General features: G+C 38.3%; 1 protein-coding gene across 4 annotated transcripts in view; it reads left to right on the top strand.

The window, feature by feature from the left end:
- tanc2a (tetratricopeptide repeat, ankyrin repeat and coiled-coil containing 2a) overlaps nucleotides 1-16255 on the top strand; it is a 175079-nt gene that overhangs the window by 110549 nt on the left and 48275 nt on the right. For all 4 annotated transcript variants that reach the window (XM_077212127.1, XM_077212124.1, XM_077212125.1 and 1 more), the window contains one exon: nucleotides 4097-4279. In XM_077212127.1, the coding sequence (XP_077068242.1) occupies nucleotides 4097-4279 (183 nt within the window). The remainder of the gene's footprint in view (nucleotides 1-4096; nucleotides 4280-16255) is intronic.

Here is a 16255-nt window from a genome sequence, read left to right as displayed (position 1 = left end):
TTATCCCTAAAGGAGGTCTTATCCTCTTCTACTGAGGCGAGAGCGAAAGTGTGAGTGTTTAGAGAGTCTCAAAGGAGTCTTGAACCACAAAAGCTGCCTCATTTGATGAGAGAGATTGGAGAGATTAATTCTTAGGGTGTGGCTCTGATGTTTTAGATGGAAATCTAGTAGGCTACCTTCCTAGGCAGCATTATTGGACATCACAGTTGCATTTGGACGTTTGAATTTGGGTGTTATGGGCAAATGATGTCCAGGGAGCTCAAAATCCATACCTTTGTGTTTTGTTTATTCAAGAGATTCAAACACTGCGCTAAAGAAGCTGAACCGCTGTGAGAGGGGAAAAGAGAGAAAGAGGTGAGCCGCGCGCGGTCAGATATGAAATGCGTGAGAGTGCATGATGAGGATGTTGGGTGGGGCTGATGGATGGAGAAGAAAATGGGATGAAATTACTGTAGTGGAATGGAGAGAGGGAAAGAGAGAGAGGAGGAAAAGAGAATGCTTGACATCAGCAGAGTCCAGACCCCACCCAACCACAGCAGTACAAACACACACACACACACACACACACACACGCAAACATGGTAGTTTTACTCAATAGTAAATACGGGAAGTGTAGCCTACTAAAGGGAGAGAGTCCTTTTTTTCACAAAGCTCTGATCTTACTGATCTGATAAGTGTTGAGTGCAAGTGATAAAATGCTCTTTATTTAGAGAAACATATATATTGAAAACAAATGAATACTTTCATTTCAGCAAGGAGAATCGAGACAATTTACTTTATAACACTCGAAAAAATGCTGGGTTGTTTTAATAAATTTTGGGTCAAATATGGACAAACTCAAACATTGGGTTAAAAACATACCTGTCAAGTTTTGGATTTGAAAATAAGGGAAATATTCCGGCGCCCACCGCGAGCAGTCCCACCAACGCAACCAAGCTCCAGTCACGTTATCCCTTACATTTTAAGACAAGTGTTATAGCTTAAATGAAAACACAAAAGGGTATATATGAAGAGCATTTTTTAAAGGCTTATTTGCATATTTTCTGTTCATTTAACATTGCTTGTCTCTACATTTACATTTTATTTTCATTCCACACATTCTTTTCATTTCATATTGCTTTTCTTTTACAGTTTTTCTTTACATGTCACATAACTTTTCTTTACTCTTTTAGTGAGTTATTGTTCAAATTTGTTGCAGACTTTGCATTTAACCTGTTAGGCTGCAATAGAGGATGACACGGGAGTGGATTTTCACTCCTGTCCCGTCCCACTCCCATAGAAAGAAATCTTGTCCCGTCCCACTCCCAGACCAAAGTTTAAAAAATAATCCCATCCCATCCCGCTCCTGGTAAATTGACTCCCAATCCCATCCCGCTCCTGTTTAAACTGACTCCCGCTCCTGTACCGCTCCCATATACGGCAATTTTCGCTTGATGAACGAAGCGATGCTTGCCTGATTCTTTCCCGAATTTGCCTTGCAAGTGTGCTTCTTCAGACCGCTCGTCCCTGAATCACTTGCGTACTTGACTAAGACTAAGCATGTCTTACAAGCAGCGTACATTGTGCTATCACCGTCACATTCTACTCTCATAAACTTAATTAATATTTCAGACTTTCCGACCAGTTCTGTGAACTTAATAGACATGTCATTACTTCTGACTTTGCGCTGTAAATCATTTTTTGCCACATCGACTTCTCCGCGGCTGTTAGCTCCCTCCATCACTGCTCTTTGAATTTCGGCGGTAAGCCGTGACAAAAAGCACTGATGGCTTCTGGGACGGCTGGGTCGTGTAGTTATTTTTTAATTGCGTTACATTGTAGGCGTATTAAAAGCAAACTACAAAATGATGCATTTACTTTTTTCTTTTTTTGTCGTCTTTGCTATTGGTTGATTCCCGCTCCCGTCTGCTCCCGTTAACCATTTATCCTGTACCGTCCAAATCCCGTGATTGATAGCAAAGATGACTCCCATCCTGCAGGAATCCCACGGGAATCCCGTGACCCGTGGGATTCCCGAAAAAATGTCAGCCTCTAGGCTGCAAACCCCACTTTGGAAAAATCCTCAGAAATGGCATACCCAAACTGAAACAGATAGCCTACAGTTCATAAACACTTTGCACTAAAAGCACAAGTATGATCTCATTTGAAAGCTGACACCTGGCAGTTTATTGTAAATGTAGAATTAATTATTGCCATAATGAAAAAATAGTTATTAATAGCTACAAAGTTTTGTAAAGTTATTTGAAATTTATTTTGTATGAAACATCTTCAAAGTTTCTGAGAATACAATAGTGGTCAAATACTGAAACTTGAGTGTTATATCTTTTTAATGATGTATAGTTTGTCAACGTAATAACATTAAATCTGATAGTAACTTTGAACTATTTAAACAAACAAAAAAAACGCTTCAGTGCGTCGGCACACTGGCAACGGTTAACAGGTTTTAAGATGCTAAAGTTGCAGTTACAAAACGCGTGATTGTCCCCTACCCTGCTCCTCTTCAGAAAAGTAAATTCGCTGTCCCATTGATCGCGGTATTTACATGAGGGTTTTGGTTTTGTGGCAGGAGTGCCTTCCGTCTCTGTCGTAGCGTCCATCATTCGTCTCCGATTTTTTTTCTTTTTTCCCCCCGCGTTGTCACTCATCATCTGACCTCACACACTAACCTCGCGACAACTGCCACCTACAGTACCCACAGTACCTGTAGTAGGCTACTGCAGGGGGCAGTTATCGCGTGGCTAGTGACAGAGCTCAGATTGGGAATGTTTTTTTTATCCGCCCGGGCCATTAGTATTTTTTAATAGCGCAGGTTAAAATACGGGAGATTTACGGGAAAATACTAGTACGGGAGGACGGCGGGAAAGAAGGGTTAAATACGGGACTTTCCCGGCCAAAACGGGACACTTGACAGGAATGGTTAAAAATGTAATTTAAAAATGTAACCCAATGGCTGTGTTTGTCCATGTTTGATATAAAATTTAAGTTATAAAATATTTATATTTCATTCTTTTGAACTTTCTATTCATCAAAGAATCCTGAAAAAATGCATCACAGTTTCCACAAAATAATTAACCAGCACAACTGTTTTCAACATTGATAATAATCAGAAATGTTTCTTGATCAGTAAATCATCATGTTAGAATGATTTCTGAAGGATCATGTGAAATTGAAGACTGGAGTAATGATGCTGAAAATTCAGCTTTGCATCACAGAAATAAATAACGGGTTTTCTATTTTTATTTATTTATTTATTTTTAATCAAACAAAATGTCTTACTGAACCCAGGTCAGCATCAAAAACACAATATCAGTGCTCAAAAAGCAATGGCTTTCTGCTCGTTATCCATTCATTGCAAATCTGCCCAATCAAATTGCAAGTCCTTTGAATAATTTTGCAGACTTCAGTCAGCTTGTTCAGTCATCAATCTGTCAATCTGGAACTTTCATGAGTCATAAATCTTGTCGCTCATCTGCGTCGTCAGTTTTCAGTTGATCTTTTGATTGAGTTTACAGTCTATTTCCTTCCCTGAACACGGCAACAAGAGGGAAATTAGTAAAACGCAAATTAACATTCCCAAGCCTCTGAATTTCTATAGTTATAGTGATTGTTATGCCCGTTTCACTCTTGTCATGTTCGAGTCTGAACATGAGTTCTGATTTCACATTGTGCTTTGTTGTTCTGAACAACAGAGAAACCTGCATACTGTACTAGTATTAGCAAAAATGTCTTTTATGGTAGATTTTCTCTTTCAGCTCAGCTACTGTCATGGCGGAGTTCAGTTTGGTCTAATACATTGTAAAGGTGTATCAGTGTTTGTGTATGGCACAATATGTCTGCTGGCGTTTGACATCATGTTCAATCTCTCCCTCTCTCCTTCGTTCGGTTTCTAAATCTGGAGGTGTCATCTCTTCATGAACACTGATAGCAGAGTGTTAATAACTGAACTGACTAACTGCATGTGTTTGTGCCTCTGACATGCAAATGAGTCTTAACGTGGTATAGGCTCATTTGATTGGTCGCTTGAGCATATTTTGCTAACGTAAAGAATGTGTAATTCATTGTGGAATTGATTTGTGATCTCTGTCTCACTCTCCAGGCAGTGATTCTGTGGAGGGCGAGTGTGTGTTCGAGGGGGATTACGCTGTTCCTCCTCTCCCAGTGACCGAGGGCATGCAGCACATTCGGATCATGGAGGGTGTGTCTCGCTCTCTCCCCTCCTCTCCTCTGCTGTCCCACCAGGCCATCAACATGCGTCTACAGCCGCTCAAGAGACTGCCAGGTAACATTTCTTTTGTTTGTAAGTGTGTGCACTCTAATTTGTGTTGCAGTTGTGTTTGTGTGCTTTCTATACTGTATGTGTGTCAGCGAGAACCACCTCCTGTTTCCTATCTCAAACACTCGATCTGAATGCCAGAACTCCCGCTGAGAGCACAAATGCCTTCACCTTACACACCGGGGAGAGTGTTTGTGTGTGTGTGTGTGTGTGTGTGTGTGTGTGTGTGTGTGTGTGTGTGTGTGTGTGTGTGTGTGTGTGTGTGTGTGTGTGTGTGTGTGTGTGTGTGTGTGTGTGTGTGTGTGTGTGTGTGTGTGTGTGTGTGTGTGTGTGTGTGTGTGTGTGTGTGTGTCTGTGTCTGTGTGTGTGTGTTTGTGTGTCTGTGCGTGACGATGTAACGAAGTTGCAATTTTGTTGAATTTACATGTTAATTTAGTGTGATTTAATTCTTGAAAATTACATCAAAAGTGGTCTGCACACAGTTACCATTCAAAAGTTTGGTGTCATTAAGATTTATTTTTTAAGAAGTCTCTTATACTCCCCAAGGCTGCATTTATTTGATCAAAAATACTGTAAAATATTTTGAAATTGTTGCCATATAATATAACTTATTGTTCCTGTGATTTTAAAGCTGAATTTTCAGCATCATTTCTCAGTCTTCAGTGTCACATGATCCTTCAGAAATCATTCTAATATGATGCTCAAGAAACATTTCTTATTATTATCACTGTTGTAATATTTTTGTGGAAATAATGATGCATTTTTTCATGATTGAAAAATTGAAATAAGTGTTTATTTGAAATAAAACATATTTTGTAGCATTATTAATGTCTTTAATGTCACTTTTGATTAATTTAATGCATCCTTGCTATCTTTTTTCTGTCCCTAATTTTAGTTGTCCCATTTTCAGAATGGTAGTGTATTTATTTTATATATTTCTTAAATATATTTTGTTTAGGGACCATATTTCAGCAGTTGTAATGCTTTTGTGCTCTTTATTTCTTATCATAGACACTGCAGTTTTGTTAACTGCCACAAGGGTGCACTAATTATATTCTTTTCCTCCTTGAGTTCCCTTTTTCTTTCTCTGTGGAGAAGTAGTTCAGCTGAAGGACTGTTAGTGTCCCGTTAATGTTTCAGAAATGCTAATCGCATCCTCTGAGAGAGTCTTGTTGTTTTCAGCGGATGCTGTCAGTGGTAGCTCAGCAACACTATATTCAAACAATAAGACTAAGCTGAAAGCAGTTGCAATTTTCTGTTCTCTTTTATAATGAATAAAGGCTGGTAGAAATATTAAACAAGAGGTTAAATATAAATTAAGGTGGCTATATTTGCATTTATGTACAAATATATTTAATTTGTTATTTTTGTATTTCATTTTTAGATGCCCTTATCGTCTCTCTCTCTCTCTCTCTCTCTCTCTCTCTCTCTCTCTCTCTCTCTCTCTCTCTCTCTCTCTCTCTCTCTCTCTCTCTCGTTTCCTGCTCCATTGAAACGTGTTGAAAGATCAGAAATAGGAATTACTCTGTGAACTGAGTTCAAATTCTTGTTTGTATCGTATCTTTAACCTCCCCTGCTGTTCCATCTCCCTCCGTGAGCTTGGTCCACCGCCAGTGGCTTTTCCATCCATGCATTGTTTTTCCTGCTTTATCATTTCCGAGTTGTTCCACCGAGCGCGTCCAGTCCAGCTTGCATGCGGAAGCTCTGTCCAAACACAATGACTTGTTTTCAGCCACACTCTCCTGGAAGCAGGACAGCACGGAAAGTGTGATTTCCTTCTCTTGCCGTATCCTGTGTTGTTCGTCCAGCCCTCTGCTACACTCAGTTCATTTTCCTCCCACAATAATCTTCTTGTAATATTTGACTTTAGCCATGAAACACTGCATGCGTTTCACCTGCCTGCTGAATATACAATCTCTAAGATAGCTTGAGTTAATCCACTAAACATATCAGCCAAATGTATTGCAATAGTTCACCCAAAAACTATTTTTTTTTTTATCATTGTCACCCTAATGGTTTTCCAAATTTTGAATAATGTACTGATCACTCTTTTCTTTGTTGTTACAAAAATGTCGTCCTCATTGATACGATAGTGGTCTGTGTGAAATTAATTTATTCATTGAAAAAAGACTGTTAAACATTGTGAATCATTGAGTCAGTGAGAACTGGATCAGTCTGATTCATAAATGAAACATAAAAGGGATAGTTCCCTCAAAAAGAATATTATTTTGTCTTCATTTACTCTCTATGTCATTCCAAATCTGTATGACTTTCTTTCTTCTATGGGATACAATAGAAGACATTTGCAGAACATTGGTAACCAAACAGCACTGGTGCCCAATGACTTCCATTGTATGGACACCAAACATTTATTTTGTTAATATTTTTTCTGTACAAAGACAAATGTAAATAGTGATGAAATCCAAAATATGTGAGCCAATTTGGAGCCAATTCACAGGGCTGTAATGACTTTAGAAAGATTTTATTTACACATAGATTGGTAGGTCCATTAGTATAATCTGTTGACTAGCAATCTTTGTATCATTATATGCCAACGGTGACTGTTCAAATATGGCAAAAATCAATTATTGTTTTGTTTTGGGGTTTTTTGCCCCAAGTTTGCATGCCTGTGACTCAAGAAGTATAAAAGAGATCTTAATATCCTTTTAGATTCTGATTATTAACAAACATTTCTTTTGGTATCTTCATTTCAAAGGCCCTCGATGGTTCATTCCCAGAGATATGGAGATCTTAATGTGGTTCTGAATAAATTGGTAAATTGTAAATATTTTCAGTGGGCAACAACCAAATGTGGGTCATTTTGCACACAGCTGATACTTTTTTTTTCTTTTAAAGAGGAATATCTGAAGAACAAATAATGTTAAAACTAGAAATGTATCTCGTATTTTTCTATCAACACAATTGCATAGAAAGATACCTGTCTGAGTGACATAAATATTCCTTTTCCAAAGTTGTCATGCCTGTAACTCTAAAAGTATTCAATATATCTTAATATCCTTCTAGATTCTCATGCTTAATAAACTTTCCTTTTGAAATCTTCATTTTCAAGGTCCTATATTGTTCAGTCCCATAGATATGGGGATCTCAAAGCAGCTCCATGTTCAAATTGTTGAATTTTACTCATTTTCAGTGATCGAAAACCAAATGTGGTTCACTTTGCACACCGCTGATACTTATTGCATTTAAAGTTGAATGTCTGAAGAATCAATAATGTTTCAACTAGAAATGTATCTTGTTTCCCTCTATCAACATAATTTTGTAAAACATAACCATTTTCACTGGATTTTTGGTATTCAGAGAGTTAAGTTGAGGCACATTAACTTGTTCTCATACATCTATAAGAATCTATATTTGAATCAGTTTTAGGGATATTTGGAAGATGGGATTTTGTTCCTTTTAACCGCTGCTGAAGCTACCAAGAGTTAAAATACGCAGTATCGTAACTACACATTACCAAGAGAAGATACCAAAAGAAAAGTTTCATAAGAACAAGAATCTAAAATAACAATAAAATATATTTAACACTTGAATTAAAGACATGTAACCTTGTGTTTGTTTTGGACACTCAGAGAGGCGTTTTCTATTCAATTGTTTTGATAGAGGGAAACAAGATACATTTCTAGTTTCAGTGTTATTTGTTCTTTATGCATTCTTCTTTAAACACAATAACTATCAGCTGTTTAAAAGGTTAAGTACATTTGGTTCTTGACCAGAAAATTCAACAGTTTGAACATGGAGCTGCTTTGAGATCCCCATATCTATGGGACTGAACTATATAGGGCCTTAAAAGTGAGGATTCCAAAAGAAAAGTTTATTAAGAATGAGAATCTAGAAGGATATCAAGATATCTTGAACACTTTTAGTGTTACAGGCATGACAACTTTGGAAAAATAATATTTATTATGGCACTCAGACAGGTATATTCTATGCAAATGAGCTAATGAGATACATTTCTAGTTTTAACATTATTTGTTCTTTAGATATTTCTCTTTAAAAGAAAAAAAGTATCCACTGTATGCAAAGTGACCCACATTTGGTTTTTGACCACTGAAAATGTACACTATTTTACCAATTTAATCATAGTTTTCTGTCTGTTCTTCACACAAAGCTGTCTTAGAATATACTGTATTGTACATGTTTTTTTATTTTATTTTGGAGCATGACCGTCCCAGTTCATGTTCATTATATTGAAAAAAGTGACCAGGATATTCTTCTATAATCCATATATTGGAGCATACACGTTTGGAACAACGTGAGGTTGAGTAAATGTCCCTTTAAGGCGGAGGGATTAAACAGAATTATTGTCCATTAGATTTGTGCTGGCTATTAGAGGTTTGCTTTTATTTCATTGAGAATACTGATGAGTCTGTGTGTTTGCACAGCCGTTCAGATCTTACATATGCTTTCATTATTCACGCTCTCAAGCCGTATTTTGTCCCTACAAAGTACCCCACACTTGTGCTGTACAGTTTAATGGGCTTGAGATAAAATCTAGTGTCTTTGTCTTGAATGACTTAAGCTGCAATTACTGATGGTCATGGAGCTGGAGGGAGACTTAGCTCACATGATCTCATGGCAGTCTAGATGGATAGTCTTGGTAACCCACATTGGAGTTATTCTCCCCCCCCCCCCCCCCCCCCCCCCCTTTTCGGTCAGAATGAGTTCCTGGAACTGGAGGCTACATTTCCACCCTAATGATGGCAATCACTGCCGAGCAACTGCTTCCGTTCCAGTGACTGAACAATGACCTTTGACCTCTCCAGCCATATTAACCAGTGCAATTACAGTAATCACCAGCATTTTGAGAGTTTTTAATTGTATACAGGTAAACATACACAAGCATACTTTTTCTTCAAAAGCCTCACATAATGCTTAAGGGACGTGACCTTTGCCCTGTCTTTAATATGTGTTGGTCCAATCTGTTAATGCATTTTTCTAGTTAGTTCTAGCATAACCGTATGCAACCCCCTAACGGGACATGGGGATGGAAAGAAATATGAGATGGGAGAGAAAACAAAAATATATATTTCAATGCTTTTGCGTTCTTTAGCAAAAGTTTTGCACTCCCCCAAGAAACTTTGTTCACTCACACAAAAGCATTGCGTCTCACAAAACTTTTGCGCCCCTCACAAAATCATGGATTTTGGTGCATGGATAGATGAATTGGGGGATTAATGGATGAACTGATGTGTAAGTGAATAAATGGGTGGACTGATGGGATGAACGGATAATTGAGTCAGGCGATAGATTGTTGGATGAAAGTGAGCAAATGGATTGATGGATGAATGAGTGAATAAAGTTTGTCAGTAGTTGGATTTTTTTTTAACTTCTGTTTAACAATTGCATTAAAATTATCAAAAAGGCCAGTAAATACTTAAAATGTTGAAAAGCAATAACAAATGAATGCTGTTCTTTTGAATTTTCTATTCATAAAAGGAGAAAGAAGGCTGGTGAAAAGTGAAATTTCACCTTTTTTATTAAGCTATTTTTTTCAACAATGTTAATAATAAGAAATGATTCTTGATCACCTTATCATATTAGAATGATTTCTGAAGGATCATGTGACACTGAACTCTGAATACTATAATACTTTAATACAGTAATGATGATGAAAATTCTCTGAAATTACATTTGAACACATTAAAATAAAACAGTTATTTAAAATTGTAAAAATATTTTACAATATTACGGTTTTAACTGTATTTTGATCTAATAGCTGTAGCCTTGGTGAGCATAAGAGACTACTTTCTAAAATCTTACTGACCCGAAAACTTTGGAACGGTAGTGTATAGATGGATGGATGGATGGATGGATGGATGGATGGATGGATGGATGATTGATGGATGAGTGAGTGCGTGAATGAACGAAATAGATGATGGATGGATTTGTGCTGCATGAAAATTGTACCTGTGACTGGGACATATGGCAGTACGAAGGGATGGAGTGTGAAAGATTGAATATGCAGTGTGTATGCGCTGTCTTTGACACTCAGTGTGTTAATAAGCTGCTCTGGCTAACTGTGTTTGTGTGTGTGTATCTGACGCTCTCATATTCAACTCTGTCTGTACATCGTATTATTGAGCCACTCTTAATCAATTCAGGACAGCACTGTATCTGTCCACAAACTGATCTCATGAGGATCTCAAGGAATTCCCAAATATGACCATAGTATGCTAAATGAACATAATGGAGAAGCTAGCATCTATATGGGTTTTAGTATCTAATATGGTGTGACTCCACCTCCTTCGCGTTGTTAAGCACCCTCTCGTCATGACAACAGCTTCTTTGAATAAGTGACGCGTCTCCCTGGGCAGTTGAGCACTGTTGTCCTCGTCACTCTCACTCGTTCTTTCCGACTCTCTCCCTCTTCTTGTGGCACCTCTCCTCTGCAGGCTGAAAATAGCCTGGTGTTTAAGCGGCCTTGGATATAATTGGAAGAGTGACACCTCCTCGTTTCCTGTCCCAGGTGACACCGTGACTTCCACATGCGCAATGATCTGCATTTTTTCCCCTCTCTCTTTCACACTGTATCTCTCCATCACAATTCCAGCCTTCTTTCCTTCTCTTTTGCTCCTCCTCCGAAATCTCTCCTGTCTCCTCTTCCCTCATCTTGAGTATCAGATTCTCAAAATCACTAGTGTAGATGCTTGATCAACAGGAGTTTGCTTAAAATTCAGAAAATATGGTGAGTTGGATTTAAGGAAGGAAGAGGAGAAGAGGAGAGTTTTTGGATGAAAATGGTGAGCACTTTGCCAATTTTCTTGTTTCTGTTCGGTTACACTTGTTTTGCCAAGCATCACTGTTTCTATCGCTCATTCTTAATGTTTGAACAGACTCTTAATATACTGTAAGTATTAAACTTGTGCTACAGATATGAATATCTCAAATTGTGCGGCTAGTTGTGTGCTATTACTTTTCTTTGTGATTTTCCTTGTTATTGAGACTTGCAATTTCTACCTGGAAGATATCCTACCTGGAACGTGCAGAACCCATTGATATTCAATGGACTAACCTGAGTCAATATCATTGAGCAGTGATTCCCAAACATTTTTGCCAGTTAGAACTTTTGACGTAAAATAGTTACTTGAAATTCCCCGAGATTTAAAAAAAAAATGAATATATTCTTTCTTCAAATAATGTATAGCTGATAGATGCTGATGATTTATTGACTGAATTTTCCTTATTGAAATGGGCCGCATGTCGGCTGTAGTGGAGCTCACGTCTCCGGCAGTTTGCCCAAATCATCATGTTGAATTGGTGTCAGGCCGTCAGTGAGAGAGATCACTCTGATTGGCTGTTCAGCGAACAAGACGGTGCAAGAGAATAAAAGCGAAAGTGATGAAAGCGAGCAAAGAAGGTAAAGACAAGAAGGCTGGTCTAATTTTACGTCATCATTTCAATGCATGTAAATTTGAATGACGAATATAGATCATTGATACCTTACCTTCTGATATAGACAGTTTTGTCTTTGCATGCATGCGCAGAACACACTTGCAAGTTAGCAGTCAGCTGTAGTCTTTGTGATGTGTTGAAGCTTAGGCAAAGCTGACGCGAGGCAACAACACAGTCGGCTTTCGTCGCAGCTAGGTTTTTGACGTTGGTTTGGTGTGTCACGTCCTTGATTTTAGGGCTTCAGGAGTCCATATAGGGGTGTGTATTTATGTGATACATGAATTTCATTCATGAATAGTGATTTCATTTGACTGTGTTTTCATATGTTTTTCGGAATCGAGAAATACATCTTGGTAATCTTTCTTCGGGCTTGACAAATGAATGTGGAACATAAGTGTCAGATAGGCGTGATTGTCCTGCAGAAACACATTGGTCTTAAAACATCCACATAGGAACTTATCATGGCAACTTTGGACACAGTCTAAGATGCTTCGTTCTCCAGGGCAACTTAGCCGCATTATTTAAGGATGCCTGTTGTCGGCTGCCTTTCGCTCCCTTGTGCCACCTTATCACCGGGGATGTAAATGAGCCGTCACTCCTCATTAAAATGGAATCACAGCATACCAGTCGTGACGGATGAGTTCTGGCAGGTGGTAGGAGCGTGGACTGACCAGCTGTTGTGTTTTGTATCCGAACAAAACACGAAAGCTTATGCACTATGCACTTACTGTAAGCAAGTGTGAGGGAGATGTTTGAATGTGCTGTTAAAATACATGGCATCCAGGTGTGAGTATCCACCTCTTGCTCTTCCTATATAATTATCACTGCTGTGGCATGGCTTGTTTCTTTGATTTAAGAAAAAAAAGTTGTTTATGCTGAACATTGTTTGATTTATTTTTCTGCTCTTGGTGATTGAAATTAGCTTGTGTTAACTTCCTCAGGTGATGTTTCTTGGATATAATTTCCAAATACCACAAGAAAATTTTGTGAATGAGTGGTTTTGACAGGTTTTCTGCAGAAGTGCATAAACCGCCTCAAAATGCAGCCCAAGGGAAACTGTCATTCAGAGTTTAGTTATCGCAGCTCTAAAAAACAACCTGCCCCTGCTATCCTACCCATGATGCTTCTGTTAGTTTCTTCAGCTCATTTTTCCACTATATTTTTGAGACATGAAACCACTTGTTTCTACCTCCCTTTAGAAAATAATTGTATTTTTTCACTTTTGTTTAGATTTGTTTTTATTGAATTGCCTATAATTTGGATCATAAATTATATATATATATATATATATATATATATATATATATATATTATACCATACTAACACCATACTAATACTGTATTTGACCCCCTTTCACCTTCAGAACTACCTTAATTCTACGTGGTATTGATTCAACAAGGTGCTGAAAGCATTCTTTAGAAATGTTGGCCCATATTGATAGGATAGCATCTTGCAGTTGATGGAGATTTGTGGGATGCAGATCCAGGGCACGAAGCTCCCGTTCCACCACATCCCAAAGATGCTCTATTGGGTTGAGATCTGGTGACTGTGGGGGCCATTTTAGTACAGTGAACTCATTGTCATGTTCAAGAAACCAATTTGAAATGATTCGAGCTTTGTGACATGGTGCATTATCCTGCTGGAAGTAGCCATCAGAGGATGGGTACATGGTGGCCATAAAGGGATGGACATGGTCAGAAACATTTAGAGCCTGACCGATATATCGGCGAGCCGATATTATCGGCCGATATTAGGCATTTTCATAACTATCGGTGTCGGCATTTAAAATGGCAGATAAATAAGTATTTAAAAAAATGCGCGTGCGGTGATTCATTTAAGGGTGGCGCTGCCAATAAAGCACCTAAAAGCTGTCACAAAGAACTGGCAAAAGCAATTTATATGAATACATCAAATATAGAAAGGAGACATTTTAATTGTTTATTAATAACAAGTGTTTCAAGTCATTGTGGGCTGCAAAGATGAAGTTGACGATGCAGACTAGCGATCTTTGAACGCACCAGAGAGAAATGCACTTTTCATACGGATTATATAAGCAGAGAGCAGTCTGTCGTTTTGAATTCTTCTGTATAAAAGTAGACATTTCAATATAGATATTTCTCAGGTCTATACGCTGAGTTTCGGTTTATTTAGTGTCGAGTGAGTCGAGTTGCAGTTCACTCGCCGGCGCCTCCGTGTCGAGATTATCTATTGTCCATTATATTTACTTCTTATTTATTAAATCCAGGCAATTGTTTGATGAAAAATTGATTAAAATTAAGATACAATTAATACAAAACGAAATTTACTTTAATGAAAGGCTTTGTGCTTTCTGTTCGAGGTCTCTGTGAAAGTTTTAAAGCACTTTAGTGCCACTTTCAGAGCGGTCATGTCCATAACATTGTTTTTTCCTCATAAATGCGAACTCGAAAAATAAAATGAATATTTTATGTTCTTTTGAGAGCCAACACTTCTTCATCCGGTGGGTAGTAGCCTATTACTTTTGATTTGAGTTTGTCACACCACAGAAAAATGTGTTATTAGCCACCCAACCAAATTTGAATGATAAAAAAAGCCGGCAAGTACATAAAATAAGCTATCAAAATCTTGAAAAAATGCAGTAGTCTACTCTCAAACGCTGGGGGCGTGTCCGCTGGCTGGGCTGAAACCACGCCCACTCGTGGGATGCACTCACCAGTTGTCGGCGCGACGGGAGTATGAAGGCCGACGGGAGATAGTCGGTTCAGCCCCATTCACCAGTAACAGCCGATTATCAGTGAATCCCAGTTGTCTCCGACAAAAGTTTATAAAACTATCCCGTGTAAAATGATCACTACAGAGGCGGGTGTTTGCGGTCTTCCTCAGCTGTCCATCAAAGTGGCTCTTCACAAAATTAATCCACCTTGATGTGATCGTTTTTCGGAAATGTAAATAAGGACACCGATCTATTTTGTACGTGACCACATCCAGGTAGTACGCATTTCCGTGAAGAACGCATAGCTAGCTAGGAAACTGTAGGCTTTAGTAACTAATAATACTGACAGTAACTCGCGATTGAGCGTCAAACTGATGTGAATGTACTATATTTATATTGTTAGGGGAGCGGCCAGCCTCTGTGGCTCCAGTGCGTCATCAAGTAGGGGCGTGTCCAGGAGCTCAGGGGCTCCAGTGCGTCATCGAGCCCCCGTTTTAGCCCCGCCCAAAAAATACCGGAAAATAGCAATGGTGAAAAACTCTTTAACGGTCTAACTCCACAATTCAGTACTTCACAGCTCACAGTCTTTGTAATATGTTTTAGCAATACATTTCTAACATTTATAATGTGTTTAGAATTTTTTTTTTAAGTTGCCTTTACAGGGACTTTAAGTATTTAAAATAGTATAAAAGTACTGTACATATGTAATTAAAAATGTTTTCGTTATGATATTATTAATTTTACTTTAGTAAAAAGATCTGAGTTGTTCCTCCACTGGGAGAGATTAGAGGAATTAAGAATAAAAATAGAAGATAATAAGGTTTTGTTAGTGACACTTTTGATATATTTATTGAACTTGTTTTATTTAAACGTGACTAAATTAAAAGACAAAGTCGTTAGTGAAGATTATGCAACAGTATTTAGAATATAATATAATATAACATGCAATGCAAACTAGTTTGGTTACAGCTCAAATGTATCATTCTCATTCTATCACTTCCCCTGCCTCCATTACATATGTCACACAAGTGTTTGATCACCACATTTGAGTGATCATTGCGAAACGTTTATATATTTATTCTGTTTAAATACTGTGTATTCTATATACAGTACCCATCAAAAATTTGTACACACCAATAGGAAAGTGTGTCCAAACTTTTGACTGGTACTGTACTATAATACACATAAATAATATTGCTACTGTACACAAATAATATCGGCCTATATATCGATATCAGGCTTTTTTTTTATCGGCATCGGCCCCCAAAAATCCAAATCGGTCGGGCTCTAGAAACAATGCTCAGGTAGGCCGTGGCATTTAAACAATGCCCAATTGGCACTAAGGGGCCTAAAGTGTGCCAAGAAAACATCCCCCACACCATTACACCACCACCACCAGCCTGCACAGTGGTAACAAGGCATGATGGATCCATGTTCTCATTATGTTTACGCCAAATTCTGACTCTACCATCTGAATGTCTCAAAAGAAATCGAGACTCATCACACCAGGCAACATTTTTTCAGTCTTCAACTGTCCAATTTTGGTGAGCTCTTGCAAATTGTAGCCTCTTTTTCCTATTTGTAGTGGAGATGAGTGGTACCCGCCTCAAGATTGTGAGTGTTGTGGCTTCACAAATGCTTTGCTGCATACCTCGGTTGTAACGAGTGGTTATTTCAGTCAAAGTTGCTCTTCTATCAGCTTGAATCAGTCGGCCCATTCTCCTCTGACCTCTAGCATCAACAAGGCATTTTCGCCCATAAGACTGCCGCATACTGGATGTTTTTCCCTTTTCACACCATTCTTTGTAAACTCTAGAAATGGTGTGTGCGTGAAAATCCCAGTAACTGAGCAGATTGTGAAATACTCAGACCGGCC

This window comes from Siphateles boraxobius, unplaced genomic scaffold (assembly GCF_051911475.1).
Source record: "Siphateles boraxobius isolate OS27281-9 unplaced genomic scaffold, OSU_SipBor_1 66, whole genome shotgun sequence".
NCBI classification, from domain to species: Eukaryota; Metazoa; Chordata; class Actinopteri; order Cypriniformes; family Leuciscidae; genus Siphateles; species Siphateles boraxobius.
This window is presented reverse-complemented; position numbering and strand designations above follow the sequence as displayed.